Here is a 13342-nt window from a genome sequence, read left to right on the forward strand (position 1 = left end):
AGCGTTGCTTTCTAATGATTTATGACGCTCAACTAATTCGAGCTGCTGAATGTAGTTGCGTAATTTCAGTTAACTTCCGCTCCGTCCCAGAATCTTTTTTTTCTGTGTTTCTAGCGTAATTGCTTCTATGTAGAAGAATTTTCGCTTCAGTTTGCAAGTGATAATAAGGTCTAGTAACTAGTAACCTGCATAGTTTACTTAAAGAGTACCACATCGGTCACAAGCAGAGAATATTTCTATTTCAAATACCATACAAGAATCGGAACGATTACTGGAACTAACCGCGGTGAACCTGCTCCAGTACAAAAAGTGTCGTCTGTTTTAGTGCAACACAACGCACTCTCTCATCAGGGAATTAACTCGTAGTGCTATTAACAGAGATATAAATTATAGTATTTATGGAGTACTGAGTAGTTGCGACATCTACTCTTTCTACTCAACACAGAGACCCCCTTGCAAAGCTGAAAAATGAGATCCAAGTAAAGCTGAGCGCTTTGTAGAACTTGCTTCCGTAAAACTAAAAAAAAAAACTGCTAACCTCAACTTAGATGAATGTGATGAAATGCACGGTATTCCTAATCAGTTCCAAATCTGAATTTCTTCTTTAAATGCCTATTCGAGATATTACTAAGAGATTGCGTTTATCAGGAGGTGAACGCAGAGGTGGCGATAATGTTGAGCCACACCCAAGAATGTCTGCCGACGCCCTTGATAAATCTGCGACCGTTTCCGATATAAGGTGCGCACGTTTTGTTTGCTTGACCGCAGCGTTCGGAGCCGCGCGGTTTGGCGGCTCTGCGGTTGCGGTGGTTATTGAGCGCACCGTTGTGAATAAGTCAATAACTACCAGAGCCGCAGCTGCCAAACCGCGCGTTGCGCGGCTCTGAACGCTGCGGCCATTGTGGTCGATTACATTGACTGATCACTGGTCACGCTGAACTTTTTGTATATCGCGAAACTGTAATTGTGCTGTGCTATTCAAACTTAGGTGTAATGGTGAGTTGCGATGGTCTAGCATACTAAAATGTAAGTCGTTGGAAACCTTCCTCAAATTCGGACGGCACTCTTCCCGCAGTGGTTCAATGAAATATCCTATTTCAGAGAGAGTGGAATGGATCAGGTGCGTTTATTATGTTGACAATGCTGGATTATAGTGGAATGAATTTGACGCATTTTACAAAATAGGTGTTAACTACATTCGTAGCTAGGGTAAAATGTAGTTGGGGGGCGCACTCTGACGCATCCAAATCGAAGTGCTTTCTTACTGTATTCGGAGTGACTGTTTGGAGAGAGTCGTGGCGGGAACTCCGACTGCGCCAGTACCTGCACTCAGAGCGCGAAAAAGGCAATGGAACGCAGCAGGCGCAAAGACGTCCATAGAACACGTTAACCGTTCTCGTCGTTAAAGGCATCACCCCACGAATCTGAGGTGGTACGGATTTCAGGTGGAGTATTCGTATACAGAATCGTAGACTATGAAGAGAGGGGTGATTCCGCCCATTTCTTTCTAACTGCGGTAAAAAACGGCCCGAAAGATACGGCTTCGAGCGTTCCGGCGCGCTATTTTCTACAATGAGACCGGTTGGAGCGTGCCAGCCTTGTGCACGCGCCGCATCTACCGGACCATTTTCTATGGCAATTAGGAAGAAATGGACGGATTCACCCCCTCTTCATAATCTACTATTTTTTTTCTGAACAACGACGATGGGTGCTGCCCATTCTGAGTGATCAACGGGCTCCAGCACGTGTATAGACACAAGTCGATCGATTTCGGTTGAAATCCCTGGCGTAGCAGCATAGGGCACCGGGCGACCCTTCAGAAAGACAGGCTTGGAGTCAGGCTTCAAAGCGAGTTTAGCCTTTGACTTGGTACAACATCCCAGTTCAGGCGCGAAGACTGCTGGAAACTCCTTCCTCAGGTGTTTTGCGAGAGAAGAATTCAAGGTGCTGAACGTCCTGATGTCGCAAACGGAGCCTTCTGTCAAAAAAAAAAGAAAGACGAAGCAGTGGCTCGTATTCGGCGATCCTATCTAAGCCCAACAGCGACGGTGTGTTAGCTACATGGCAAGTACCATATCCTCGATGACCATCAATAATGAAGTTACATTCGTAGCATCAACGAACGTTGATCGGTTCAGACTTCAGTCTCAGATGGGGTGGTTGCAGCTTCGGTCGACCTATGGCGGTTCAATCTGCTGTGCTCAGCAATGTCACATCTGCTCCAGCATCAAGGCGCATGCTTACTGTCTTCCCGTCAATCTGTACTCTACGGTAGATGCGGTTCACAGCGACGTCAGCATGAGTCGAAGCGATAGTGACGTTGTTGGCAGATTTTCGCTTCTGTTTCGGATTCCGCTTCTTCTCCGGGAAATTTCTGCAGAATCCTCGCTTGTGTCCAGAGCGTCTGCAGTCGTGGCATTTCTTCTTCACGAGTGTGCAGTCTTTAGACCAGTGATTGGCTCCGCACCGAAAACAAGGTGACGACGGCTTTTGACTATTTCGCGAACCCACGACGTGGACGTGCGGTAGACTTGATGGTTCGAGGAGTGCGGCATCCTGAAGAATGTCGAGAAAGTGCTGAACTTCATCAGCAAGCTCCTTTAGCGTGGTTTGAGGGTTGTCCTTGCTAAGGGCACGAGCACGAACATCGGCATCTTCCGGGGCGACAAGTCCACATATCCATACGAGGCATTCCATCTGCTCAGGTGTGACGTCGTTAAACTCAGCCATGACATGGCGCTGATTGGGGCCGGTGTAGTCGCGCAGGCTTTCCTCATTTTGCTGTGTCTTGAGGTAGGTGCAGCGTCTCGCGAATACTGGCAGATTATATCCAAGCAATTCCTTCAAAGCAGCCACGGTGTCTGTTAAGGGAACATCGCATGCTCTTTTCGGAAGAATGTGGTTCGTGAAACGGGCATATGTGACGGCGTCGAGTTTAGAGACGATTATTCTAGCTTTCGCTGTATCTTCCAAAGTAGCACCATCCTTTGAGATGACGTCCTCGTGGTTCGTGGGACGTGTACAACCATTTTCCGCATCGTATACGAACTCAGGCATGTGTGTCGATAGAGAGTTTGTGACAAATACGGCCGTTGTTCGGGTGCTGTTGGATCGGCTGGGTGTGAAGCGGAGGCGATCTTTTCCATACGCTTCATCACCTCAGTGAACATTTGTTGCTGTGCCTTGGTTTGGGCTTCCAAGATGGTACGTAGAGTTTCAGCATCCATTTTGGAGTCGCTGTTCAGTGCACGGCGCGACCGCAGTAACAGCAGATCGACCGCGCTCACTGCCTGGGCCGAGTGAGTGTCTACTTAGCGAATCGGCCAGGCGAAAAGGGTGGGGCTGTTTCGGAAATTGACCTTCGGTTCGACCCGTTTGGAGGCCGATCTAGAGTCCTTGTACCAGAAATCGACATCACCAGCAATTCGACCGGGAGCCGGAGCTGGAGTCGACTCGACCTGCAGTTCGACCGGACTGGAGTTCTTTAGCAGAAATCGTCGCTCTCAGCTGTCCGCGTTGCAGTCCGCTGATTGCCAGTTGCTGTGGATGTCGGTACAGCCGAAGACGAGTAGCTTTACTGAAGTCGGACACGGAGAAGAGAACTGAACAGAACATAAAAACAACAGGGTGGTCACACAAGAATGCCACGTATACAACGCTGGTTTACTCTACGCGAATAAAACGGTGAAATTCCCATCCTACAACACTAACCCTCACAGAAAGATGGAACATTGTGACAGACACTCGTTGTGTTTACATCGACATTTGATCATCATTGTGAAGAAAATATGAAACTGCGGAAAAAAATAGCCACTCTTTTGCGTGAATTTGCAATGACTGCTTGGGGCAGGTATGGCGCAGTCGGTAGAACGTTCGCCTGTGACTGCACGATCGATCGATAGTTCGAAAACATTCAACCGAGCCTTTCACATTCCCGGGAGCGATAGATTGGTATCAGACTTGCTTTGACGAATAGAAACACTGACATGACACATTAACTCGGCACCGCAGGTCATTGTAAGGCTGCACACGCTTATACGAATCTGAAACTGGATTGAGGACGAATGCGTAGGCCTATCCCCATTGTAGTTGACAATCACTTTGTACTTTCATTATGATTTATTATAACGTTTGTGTGTGTGGTTGCTAATTGACATCTTCGCTTGTGACGAACAAGAAAAAATTGTATCTTAGAAGACGTTATGAGGACATCTGACAAACGGAAACAAATTGGGTCGCTTATTTTGCTCTCTTCTTATCTTGTGAAACCTGTTCCGTAGTTCCACTCCCCACCCCTCTCCCCTTGTCCGTGATCTTCTTTCCGAACTCCGAATCTTCTTTCTTCGCATGAAATACGACGTACGCCTTCCGTTACCATTTCGATGGAGCGTTTGATGACGCTGATTTCGTTTTCACTGTTTGCGGAATGCAAGCGTTCTAGGATCACCTTGATCACTTTGATCACCTTGACTCCCGTTGATCTTCGAACTGGTCGCCGATCGCGTGCCAGAGTAGCCCAGTGGTTTCTCCTTTCGCGTGGGACACAAAGAGCATCATAATTTTCTTTGAAGGACTTCGTGAAGAAATCTGAACATCGGGTCGGCGGTCTTCCTATAGTGCGCTTCATATCGCGAGGAACCCAGTCGCTCACGGCTTTGGTCCAACGGTTGCCGTTAAAGCGCATCACGCGTCCCACCTTATTTTACTTTCCTTTGCAAACGAGGCGGCGTCTCTACTGTCCGATCACTGACGTAGGAGAGAACTTCGAATCCCGTCCTTCACTTGTGCGAAACGGGATACTCCTAGTCACGCTCTCAATTGCGCGCTCAATGACGCTCACCGCGTTTTCTTCCTACTTGCTAAATGCCCAGGTTTCCGAAGCATAGGTCAAAGCAGGGAGTACGGTAGTGTTGAGGAGGTGAGCACGAGCCGGGTGTTCCTGGCCTTCTTCACTACATCCTCGATACTCTTATACGCTCCCCAAATCGCTCATCTCCTCGTGCCCAGCTTGGGGATCAGGTCGTTAATCATGTTCAATTCCCGACCCAGATAAACGTAGCTGGTGCATTCCGATATGTTCATTCCGTTCAGCGTGAATGGGGCATCCGAGACCCATCCGTTGCGCATAAACATCGTCTTTTGGAGATTCAGCTGAAGATCGATGCACCCACGTGTTTCGTCGAATTCGGTCAGCATTCGTTCCGCTTGGCTGATGCTAGGTGTTATCAGTACGATGTCATCAGCAAAGCGCAAATGGTGTACCTGCCGACCGTCGACCTTCACTCCCATGTCGTCCCATTCCAACTTTCGCATTGCGTTCTCGAGGGTGGCTGTGAATATTTTGGGTGAGATTGTATCACCCTGTCGGACTCCCCTCTCCACGTCAATGATGATATTCTTGTAGAATTGCGAAATTCCGGTCGTGAAGTTACTGTACAACTCTCGAAGTACCTTTATGTACTGAGTAGGGACGCCTTGGTTCTCCAAGGCTTCCACGACCGCTTCCGTCTCAACTGAGTCGAAGGCCTTCTTCAAGTAGATGAAGGTGAGACAGGGCGGCATCTTGTACTCTCGTGATACCTCGATGAGTTTCGAAACAGTGTAAATGTGGTCAATCGTGCTGAATCCTTTTCGAATTCCTGCTTGCTCGCATGGCTGTCCTTCATCCAAGACTTTTTCAATCCTATTAAGGATCACTCTTGTAAAGAGCTTATAGATGACGGACAGTAAGCAGATTGGACGATAGTTGCCGATGTCATGTGGATCTCCCTTTTTATACAACAATACGGTCTTGCTGGTATTCCACTGTTTAGGAACCTTGCATTAAGACAGATAACGTGTAAAGAGCCTCGCCAGGGTGTTGATGAGTACTGGCGGAAGGTTCTTCAGTTGTTCTGGTCTTATTCTGTCGGGACCGGCTGCCGTACGACTTCTTATCGACATGATAGCATGCCGTATTTCGGACGGGAGAACCTCTGGAGTGACATGTCCTCCCTCAGATGGTGAGCAGGCAAGTGGACATGGCTGTCAAAGAGATCAAAGTAGAAATCGTAGATGATTTTCTCCATCTCCCTTATCGATGCAACTGTTGTTCCCTCCGGGCTCCGGAGAGCAGTCGTCCTTGTCTTGCGACTGGCGAAGTCTCGACGGGCATAGTGGATGCTTTTCCCCGCCTCTGCAGCTTCAGCCAGCACTTCTGCTCTTCTCTCTTTATGGTCTTCCTTTATCGCCTCTCTGCAAAGCATTGCGAGCACGAACGTGAGTTCTTGGTTCCCTGCGGCTCGTGCTGCTCCACGCTGGCGTATCAGCTCAAGAGTTTCAAGAGACAGGCGTCTCTTGGTGATTTTAGAACTCTCAGCCTTCTTCGCGCAGTCGTGAAGGTGTTCAAAGAGCCGGTCATATTCCTCGTCGATGTTGTCCATTGCGGAATCTTCCCAAAAGCCGGCTAGCGTAGCGAAGAGATCCCAGTTGATGGTAGTTCTGGGACTTTGCTTTCTAAACTTAGCGGCTTTCATTTCTCTCCTTGTGAAGGAAAATCTTCCTCGGAGGAGGCGATGGTCCGATCCCGTATAGAAATTTGGCACAACAGCGACGTCCGTCAGGCAGAACCTTTCATCATCATCAGATCTTCGATCATCACGCCGCTTCCGATGCAAGCGTACGTGCGCTATAAGCACAGATAGTCATCCTGGTCCTTTTTCGTTTTGGTAGCCTATATGACTCCTGTTACTCCGTCCTTCCTGGCACTTTCCTCCGGAATCAGGAGACTCTTCTATTACTGTGACATGCAAAAAATTTTTTAAACTCATGAGCAGGTTGCAAGCCTCCAGTCCCATGAGTTTTTGGGAGAACTTCCGTTCTCCCGGAGTGGACGCGTGGAGCTTATTTGTTGGAGGCGACTCCAAAGCGCCTCCTTTGCACCTCCCAGTGACTTGATTGCACTTTTGGGCGGACCGACGTGCGGAATACATGGATGTCATGAGTCAGTCCTGGCTCAGCAGAAACAGGGAGTCCATCCCCTGAATCCACCTGCGTCTCTGGGCGAGCACAAGGTCGCTTTTGGTCCGTGATTAGCCCTCTATCCGCCCCCCGGGGACGCGCCACGTAGCCTCGCGACTTAGCGGCTGTGATCACTCTAGTGAGGGAGATCCGTGGAAAGCGTTCTAGGATGTAGATGAAAATAGAAGAATTTTACTATTGAAAGAATGGAAGAGCTGACCAAGGGTGTTTTTGACTTTTCTCCCATGACATTCTTGATTCTCTTTTATGCTCCACAAACCCCTCATAACCTCTTTCTCGGCTTTGACCAGATTGTTCATTATATCCATCTTCTAATTCTTATACATACAGGTGGATCACTCGGAGAGTTCGTTCTGTTGAGCATGAACATCTGTTTTTCATAAACATCTACTTTTCTAGGTTCAGCTAAAGATTATTTTTCTACATGTTATGGCAAATTCGTTCAGCAATGGTTCTATCTCGTTGATATTTGTTGTTATAAGAACAGTGTCATAAACGAAATAATGATGGTGTGGCTGTCGACCATCAACTTCCAACCTCATATATCAACTTCCAACTTTTGCACTGTACTCTAGAGAGTGACGCTTAATATCAACATATTCTTGATAAGTTTGACATGGCCGCGTCTTGTATTTCCGGTATGTGGATGAACTATGGAAGAGTATGTGTGGACAGACATGCCGTTGCGACCATTGCAGCATTGCACGCTTATTGTCTTCTCTATTATGGCAGGAGTCATGTAGGCTACCGAGACGGAAAAGGACTAGGATGGCAATCTGTACTTATAACGCTCGTACGCTTGCATCGAAAGTGGCCATCGAAGATCTGATGATGCAAGCGAAGAAGATCAAGAACGACGTCATCGGACTGACCGAGACGTGACGACGTCACCCTCTCAACCCGTATATGAAAGTGGAGAAGAACTTTTCCTAGGAACATGCGACAGTAGAGGCGTTGGTGGAGTTGGCGTCCTCATCAACACGAGTATGGCAAAGAACATCGACTCTTTCGAACAACTTACGACCCGAATCGGACGTCTGCGGATGAGAAGATGTGGTCCAACGCCAGCTTTGACTATCTTCGTCGCTTACGCTCCAACATCAAGCTACGAAGAAGAAAAAGTCGAAGCTTCCTACATGGACCTGGAGAAGTTCTACCGAGAAGATCATGCCTTTTCCAAGGTCATAATTGGCGATTTCAACTCCAAAATTGGCCCAAGAAGAACGCCGGAGGAACTTCACATCGGGATCCACGGCCTACCATGGAACGACCAGGGGGAGAGGCTCTCCGAGTTCATCATGACGACTAAGACCATCCATGGGAACTCGTAATTCCAGAAGCCCTGCTCTCTACGCTGGACGTGGGAGTCACTCGGTGGAGGGTACCGTAATGGAATAGACTACATCATCGTCAATAGAAGGTTCTGTCTGACGGACGTCGCTGTTGTGCCAAAGTTCTATACGGGATCGGACCATCGCCTCCTCCGAGGAAGATTTTCTTCCATAAGGAGAACAGAGAAAGCGGCCAAATTCAGAGGAAGAAATCCCAGAACTATCATCAACTGGGACCTCTTCGCTACGTTAGCCGGCTTTTGGGAAGATTCCGCAATGGACAAGATCGAGGAATATGACCGGCTCGTTGAACACCTTCACGACTGCGCGAAGAAGGCTGAGAGTTCTAAAATCACCAAGGGACGCCTGTCTCTTGAAACTCTTGAGCTGATACGTCAGCGTGGAGCAGCACGAGCCGCAGGGAACCAAGAACTCACGTTCGTGCTCGCAAGGCTTTGCAGAGAGGCGATAAAGGAAGACCTTAAAGAGAGAAGAGCAGAAGTGCTGGCGGAAGCTGCAAAGGTGGGGAAAAGCAGCCGCTATGCCCGTCGAGACTTCGCCAGTCGCAAGACGAGGATGACTGCTCTCCGGAACCCAAAGGGAACAGCTATTGCATCGAGAAGGGGGATGGAGAAAATCATCTACGACTTCTACTCCGATCTCTTCGACAGCCATGTCCACTTGCCTGCTCACCATCTGAGGGAGGACATGTCACTCCAGAGGTTCTCCCGTCCGAAATACGGCATGCTATCATGTCGATAAGAAGTCGTACGGCAGCCGGTCCCGACAGAATAAGACCAGAACAACTGAAGAACCTTCCGCCAGTACTCATAAACACCCTGGCAAGGCTCTTTACACGTTATCTGTCTTAATGCAAGGTTCCTAAACAGTGGAATACCAGCAAGACCGTATTGTTGTATAAAAAGGGAGATCCACATGACATCGGCAACTATCGTCCAATCTGCTTACTGTCCGTCATCTATAAGCTCTTTACAAGAGCGATCCTTACAAGTATTGAAAAAATGTTAAATGAAGGAGAGTCATGAGGAATGGTTTCGAAAAAGATTCAGCACGATTGACCACATTCACACTGTTTCGAAACTCATCGAGGTATCGCGAGAGTACAAGATGCCGCTCTGTCTCACCTTCATCTACTTGAAGAAGGCCTTCGACTCAGTTGAGACGGAAGCGGTCGTGGAAGCCTTGGAGAACCAAGGCGTCCCTACTCAGTACATAAAGGTACTTCGAGAGTTGTACAGTAACTTCACGACCGGAATTTCGCCATTCTACAAGAATATCATCATTGACGTGGAGTAGGGAGTCCGACAGGGTGATACAATCTCACCCAAAATATTCACAGCCACCCTCGAGAACGCAATGCGAAAGTTGGAATGGGACGACATGGGAGTGAAGGTCGACAGTCGGCAGGTACACCATTTGCGCTTTGCTGATGACATCGTACTGATAACACCTAGCATCAGCCAAGTGGAACGAATGCTGAACGAATTCGACGAAACATGTGGATGCATCTGTCTTCAGCTGAATCTAGACAAGACGATGTTCATGCGGAACGGATGGGTCACGAATGCCCCATTCACGCTCAACGGAACGGACATATCCGAATGCACCAGCTACGTCTATCTAGGTAGGGAATTGAACATGATGGACAACCTGACCCCCGAGCTGGGCTGGAGGAGACGAGCGGCTTGGGGAGCGTACAAGAGCATCGAGAATGTAATGAAGAAGACCAGGAACACCCGACTCCGTGCTCACCTTTTCAACACCACCGTACTTCCTGCTTTGACCTATGCTTCGGAAACCTGGGCATTTCGCAAACAAGAAGAAAACGCGGTGAGCGTCATTGAACGCGTAATTGAGAGAGTGATGCTAGGAGTATCCCGTTTCACGCAAGTGAGGGACGGGATTCGAAGTTCTCTCCTATGTCAGCGATCGAAGATTAGAGACGCCGCCGCGTTTGCCAAGGTAAGTAAAATAAGGTGAGCCGGACGCGTGATGCGCTTTAACGGCAACCGTTGGACCAAAGCCGTGAGCGACTGGGTTCCTCGCGATATGAAGCGCACTATAGGAAGACCGCCGACCCGATGGTCAGATTTCTTCACGGAGTCCTTCAAAGAAAGGTATGATGCTCTTCGTGTCCCACGCGAAGGAGGAACCACTGGGCTACTCTGGCACGCGACCGGGACAAATGAAAGAATTACTGGCGCCCGCTCGACCAGTTCAAAGATCAACGGGAGTCAAGGTGATCAAGGTGATTATGGCACACTACGATATCTTGTAATGGATGGGAAATCATACGGACACTACTTGTAGGTAGAAAGTATTTTGTGGATCATGCCATCTATCGCCAATCGCGTGCCACCAAGGCGTACTGCGACGGCGTGGCTCTACCTGCTATATTGTGGTGCACATGCCCTTTGCCAAGATACTATACTTTCCCAGCACGTGTTTTGCACGTGCGCATTACATCCATCAACTCGCGATACACAACACAACACCACTGCATGCACACCAGGCGAATTCAAAGGCGATATTAATACCGACACAGCGAGCCAACTGTATTACGAAATCATTTCGAAACGAAAGTAGAAACAGACAGAGGCTGGTGAAAACGGCTCACTTATATAGCCTGGGTCTGAGTGGGCGGAGCTTCGCGAGAGACGGTAGCATATGCGTCAGCTCGCTTGTAAGAGCGCGCGCATTTGACTACTGGGCGCGGTTAAGCAACGCTCCCGGCCAGCCTTTGGTTGAGAGGAGCGGTGCAAGTCGCGACACATGCTAAATTGTTTTCAAAATCGTAGTTGCTCACATGAATGTCTTTCATCTGATTCGCTTTTAGATCACTATCCTAAAGAGTGTGCAGTTCAGTCAGTAAGCAGACTGAACAATAACTGCCGATCTCATATGTGTTCTTTCGTACAGAGTAACGCGGCCTTTTTATTTATTTATTTATTCACATTCACCAATGCTGTTCCAGAAAAGAAAGATTAAAAATGGAACACACCTTATCTGAGACAGAGATTCTTACGAACAAAAAAAAATCACCACCTTTACTAAAACCGGAACTCAATTTATTGTCAGAGGAAACTGGCGCTGTCTTTTTTGCGACGGATTACAAGTCGAACATGTCAAACATGTCGTTCTCCTACTCCAGAAGGTGAAGAATACTCTTATGACATCTACTCTCCCAATTAGAGCGCTCATGTTGGTCCAATTATCGAAACATTAGGGTTCGGACAGCCAAATTACCCCAAAGCATAAGGAACACGTTGGAACTAGAGACGAATGTGACGGGGGACCTTAAGCAAGAGGGTTCACCAACTTTCGTGATCTTTAAACGACTGACCACCACACCCTAGACAATCGGCAATCAAAACCAAACCTACCAAAAGATGCGGAACAGTGAGCGGAATAGACTTCATATGTCGGAAGAAGGGAAAGAATGGCCTCACAATAAGCTGAAAAAGATAGCTATAGGAGAACTACTGCAAGAAATGGAGAAATGTAAAGAACAACTAAGAGGTATCATTGACGGAAATCCGTGATCCAGTTCCATGCCCTGTGCAAAGGGCATCAGACATCAGAGAGTTGCTAGAATCAGAGGCATGCGGTTAGACATCAATATTGAAACACCGGCTTATGTCAATTTTTTTCAAATTCGTCTTGAATATTCTACTATGTTGGCTTTAACAATATCACGCGGTAAGAGCTCCAACCATCTAGCAGTTCTATACAAGAAGTTATTAAAGAACAGGACAAAGTTCCTATGCTGTATTTTAGTGTAATGTAAATTGAAACCACCAGTTCTTCACTAGTAGGTCTTAGGCGCAGTCGGTTAGAAGTCTTTTGTAGCCACACGGTCGAAGGTTCAAATCCGCCCTGGTTCTCACTAAGCCTTTCATCCCTCCGGGGCCGACTGTCTTGTCTGGGAGGATAAAAACACTGACTTGATCATCGGCTGGCCCCCGCAAGTCATTGTATAGGCCAACAAGCGTTCCAAAACCTCGACGATTACGAATTCCAATAAAACGCGTTGGCGCATCCCAAGTGGATTGAATTTTTCCTTTATCCTTTTTAAAAGTCTCTTGCACTTTTTCGAGCTTTGCTATATGTTTTTTCCTTGAAGGGCTCCAAATTTGAGAGCCATATTCAAGATGAGGTGAGACGAACGATTTGTATAAACGAGTGAGACTAGTTGGATTAGAGATGTGACCAATGTGGAATAGTCGAAAAAGGGAAGAGCATGCTTTTCTTACAATATAATCAATATGTTCTGTGAAGTTGAGGTTATCATCCACAGAAATTCCTAAGTCTCTTACAGGTTTCCATTCATACTATACTCAGCCACATTTCCTTTACCTACGTGCATAACCAGAGACTTGTCGTAGTTAATGCGCAGATCCCATTTGGAAGCCCAGTCGGACATTTTAGCCAGTGATGTCTGAAGTGCAGTGCGTACTTCGAGGTAGTTTTCGTCATCGTATATGCCGTAAATCTTAATGTCATCAGCGTACATTTGGACAATGACGTAAAAAGAAGTTCTGAGCACATTAGGTAGGTGGATAGAGTAGATGAGAAACAAGAGAGGGGACAGGACTTCTCCTTGTGGAACTCCACTTCTGCAAGGGGAATTGGCTGAGTATATATGGCCAACCTTGACTGTCATGATTCTCATGCTAAGATACGAGATCATCCTATCTGTAACATGGCCCCGTATTCCGAAGTACTTAAGCTTTGCGATTAATTTAGAGTGACATACTTTATTGAAGGCTTTTGACAGGTCAACGTACATTATATCAATCGATTTACCTTGGTTGCAAACTAAGGGCCAGTCAAAAATACTATCAGTTAGGTTAGTAAATGTCGAAGCTCCTGCGGTAACCCATGTTGTTGAGTGGGAATCAGATGAAACATCTTTAGCCAAGACAATTTATCTCCGATTATCTTTTCCATAATTTTGACTGGCGTTGGTA

General features: G+C 47.4%; 11 protein-coding genes across 13 annotated transcripts; 5 read left to right on the plus strand and 6 right to left on the minus strand.

Moving 5' to 3' along the window:
* Nucleotides 1-692: 692 nt before the first annotated feature.
* On the plus strand, nt 693-2057 carry RB195_025062 (uncharacterized protein; the record flags this gene model as incomplete). Its single annotated transcript, XM_064213061.1, has 3 exons — nt 693-739; nt 989-1120; nt 1889-2057. 3 exons carry the CDS (start codon nt 693-695, stop codon nt 2055-2057), a joined length of 348 nt encoding a protein of 115 aa, XP_064068942.1.
* A 130-nt stretch (nt 2058-2187) lies between these two features.
* On the minus strand, nt 2188-3057 carry RB195_025063 (uncharacterized protein; the record flags this gene model as incomplete). The annotated part of the gene is made up of 1 exon (XM_064213062.1): nt 2188-3057. The coding sequence occupies one exon, from the start codon at nt 3055-3057 to the stop codon at nt 2188-2190; it is 870 nt and encodes a 289-aa protein (XP_064068943.1).
* Nucleotides 3058-4255: 1198 nt separating this feature from the next.
* On the minus strand, nt 4256-4684 carry RB195_025064 (uncharacterized protein; the record flags this gene model as incomplete). The annotated part of the gene is made up of 1 exon (XM_064213063.1): nt 4256-4684. One exon carries the CDS (start codon nt 4682-4684, stop codon nt 4256-4258), a length of 429 nt encoding a protein of 142 aa, XP_064068944.1.
* A 305-nt stretch (nt 4685-4989) lies between these two features.
* Nucleotides 4990-5562, minus strand: RB195_025065 (uncharacterized protein; the record flags this gene model as incomplete). The annotated part of the gene is made up of 1 exon (XM_064213064.1): nt 4990-5562. The coding sequence occupies one exon, from the start codon at nt 5560-5562 to the stop codon at nt 4990-4992; it is 573 nt and encodes a 190-aa protein (XP_064068946.1).
* Nucleotides 4990-7328, minus strand: RB195_025066 (uncharacterized protein; the record flags this gene model as incomplete). Its single annotated transcript, XM_064213065.1, has 3 exons — nt 4990-5683; nt 5974-6667; nt 7280-7328. 3 exons carry the CDS (start codon nt 7326-7328, stop codon nt 4990-4992), a joined length of 1437 nt encoding a protein of 478 aa, XP_064068945.1.
* On the minus strand, nt 5934-6515 carry RB195_025067 (uncharacterized protein; the record flags this gene model as incomplete). Its single annotated transcript, XM_064213066.1, has 1 exon — nt 5934-6515. One exon carries the CDS (start codon nt 6513-6515, stop codon nt 5934-5936), a length of 582 nt encoding a protein of 193 aa, XP_064068947.1.
* A 369-nt stretch (nt 7329-7697) lies between the features above and the next one.
* On the plus strand, nt 7698-8351 carry RB195_025068 (uncharacterized protein; the record flags this gene model as incomplete). The annotated part of the gene is made up of 2 exons (XM_064213067.1): nt 7698-7759; nt 7844-8351. 2 exons carry the CDS (start codon nt 7698-7700, stop codon nt 8349-8351), a joined length of 570 nt encoding a protein of 189 aa, XP_064068948.1.
* RB195_025069 (uncharacterized protein) lies at nt 8007-8351 on the plus strand (the record flags this gene model as incomplete). The annotated part of the gene is made up of 1 exon (XM_064213068.1): nt 8007-8351. One exon carries the CDS (start codon nt 8007-8009, stop codon nt 8349-8351), a length of 345 nt encoding a protein of 114 aa, XP_064068949.1.
* A 276-nt stretch (nt 8352-8627) lies between these two features.
* Nucleotides 8628-9113, plus strand: RB195_025070 (uncharacterized protein; the record flags this gene model as incomplete). The annotated part of the gene is made up of 1 exon (XM_064213069.1): nt 8628-9113. One exon carries the CDS (start codon nt 8628-8630, stop codon nt 9111-9113), a length of 486 nt encoding a protein of 161 aa, XP_064068950.1.
* A 267-nt stretch (nt 9114-9380) lies between these two features.
* On the plus strand, nt 9381-10958 carry RB195_025071 (uncharacterized protein; the record flags this gene model as incomplete). Of its 3 annotated transcripts, XM_064213070.1 has the most annotated exons (4): nt 9480-9590; nt 9669-10334; nt 10438-10620; nt 10683-10958. In XM_064213070.1, the coding sequence occupies 4 exons, from the start codon at nt 9480-9482 to the stop codon at nt 10956-10958; spliced, it is 1236 nt and encodes a 411-aa protein (XP_064068952.1). The 3 variants fall into 3 exon arrangements, with proteins under 3 accessions (XP_064068951.1, XP_064068952.1, XP_064068953.1); XM_064213072.1 differs by lacking the exon at nt 9480-9590 and having other exon boundaries at nt 9729-10334; XM_064213071.1 differs by lacking the exons at nt 9669-10334; nt 10438-10620; nt 10683-10958 and having other exon boundaries at nt 9381-9668.
* A 1232-nt stretch (nt 10959-12190) lies between these two features.
* RB195_025072 (uncharacterized protein) lies at nt 12191-12885 on the minus strand (the record flags this gene model as incomplete). The annotated part of the gene is made up of 2 exons (XM_064213073.1): nt 12191-12675; nt 12729-12885. 2 exons carry the CDS (start codon nt 12883-12885, stop codon nt 12191-12193), a joined length of 642 nt encoding a protein of 213 aa, XP_064068954.1.
* Nucleotides 12886-13342: the final 457 nt, after the last annotated feature.

This window comes from Necator americanus, chromosome X (assembly GCF_031761385.1).
Source record: "Necator americanus strain Aroian chromosome X, whole genome shotgun sequence".
Taxonomy (NCBI): domain Eukaryota; kingdom Metazoa; phylum Nematoda; class Chromadorea; order Rhabditida; family Ancylostomatidae; genus Necator; species Necator americanus.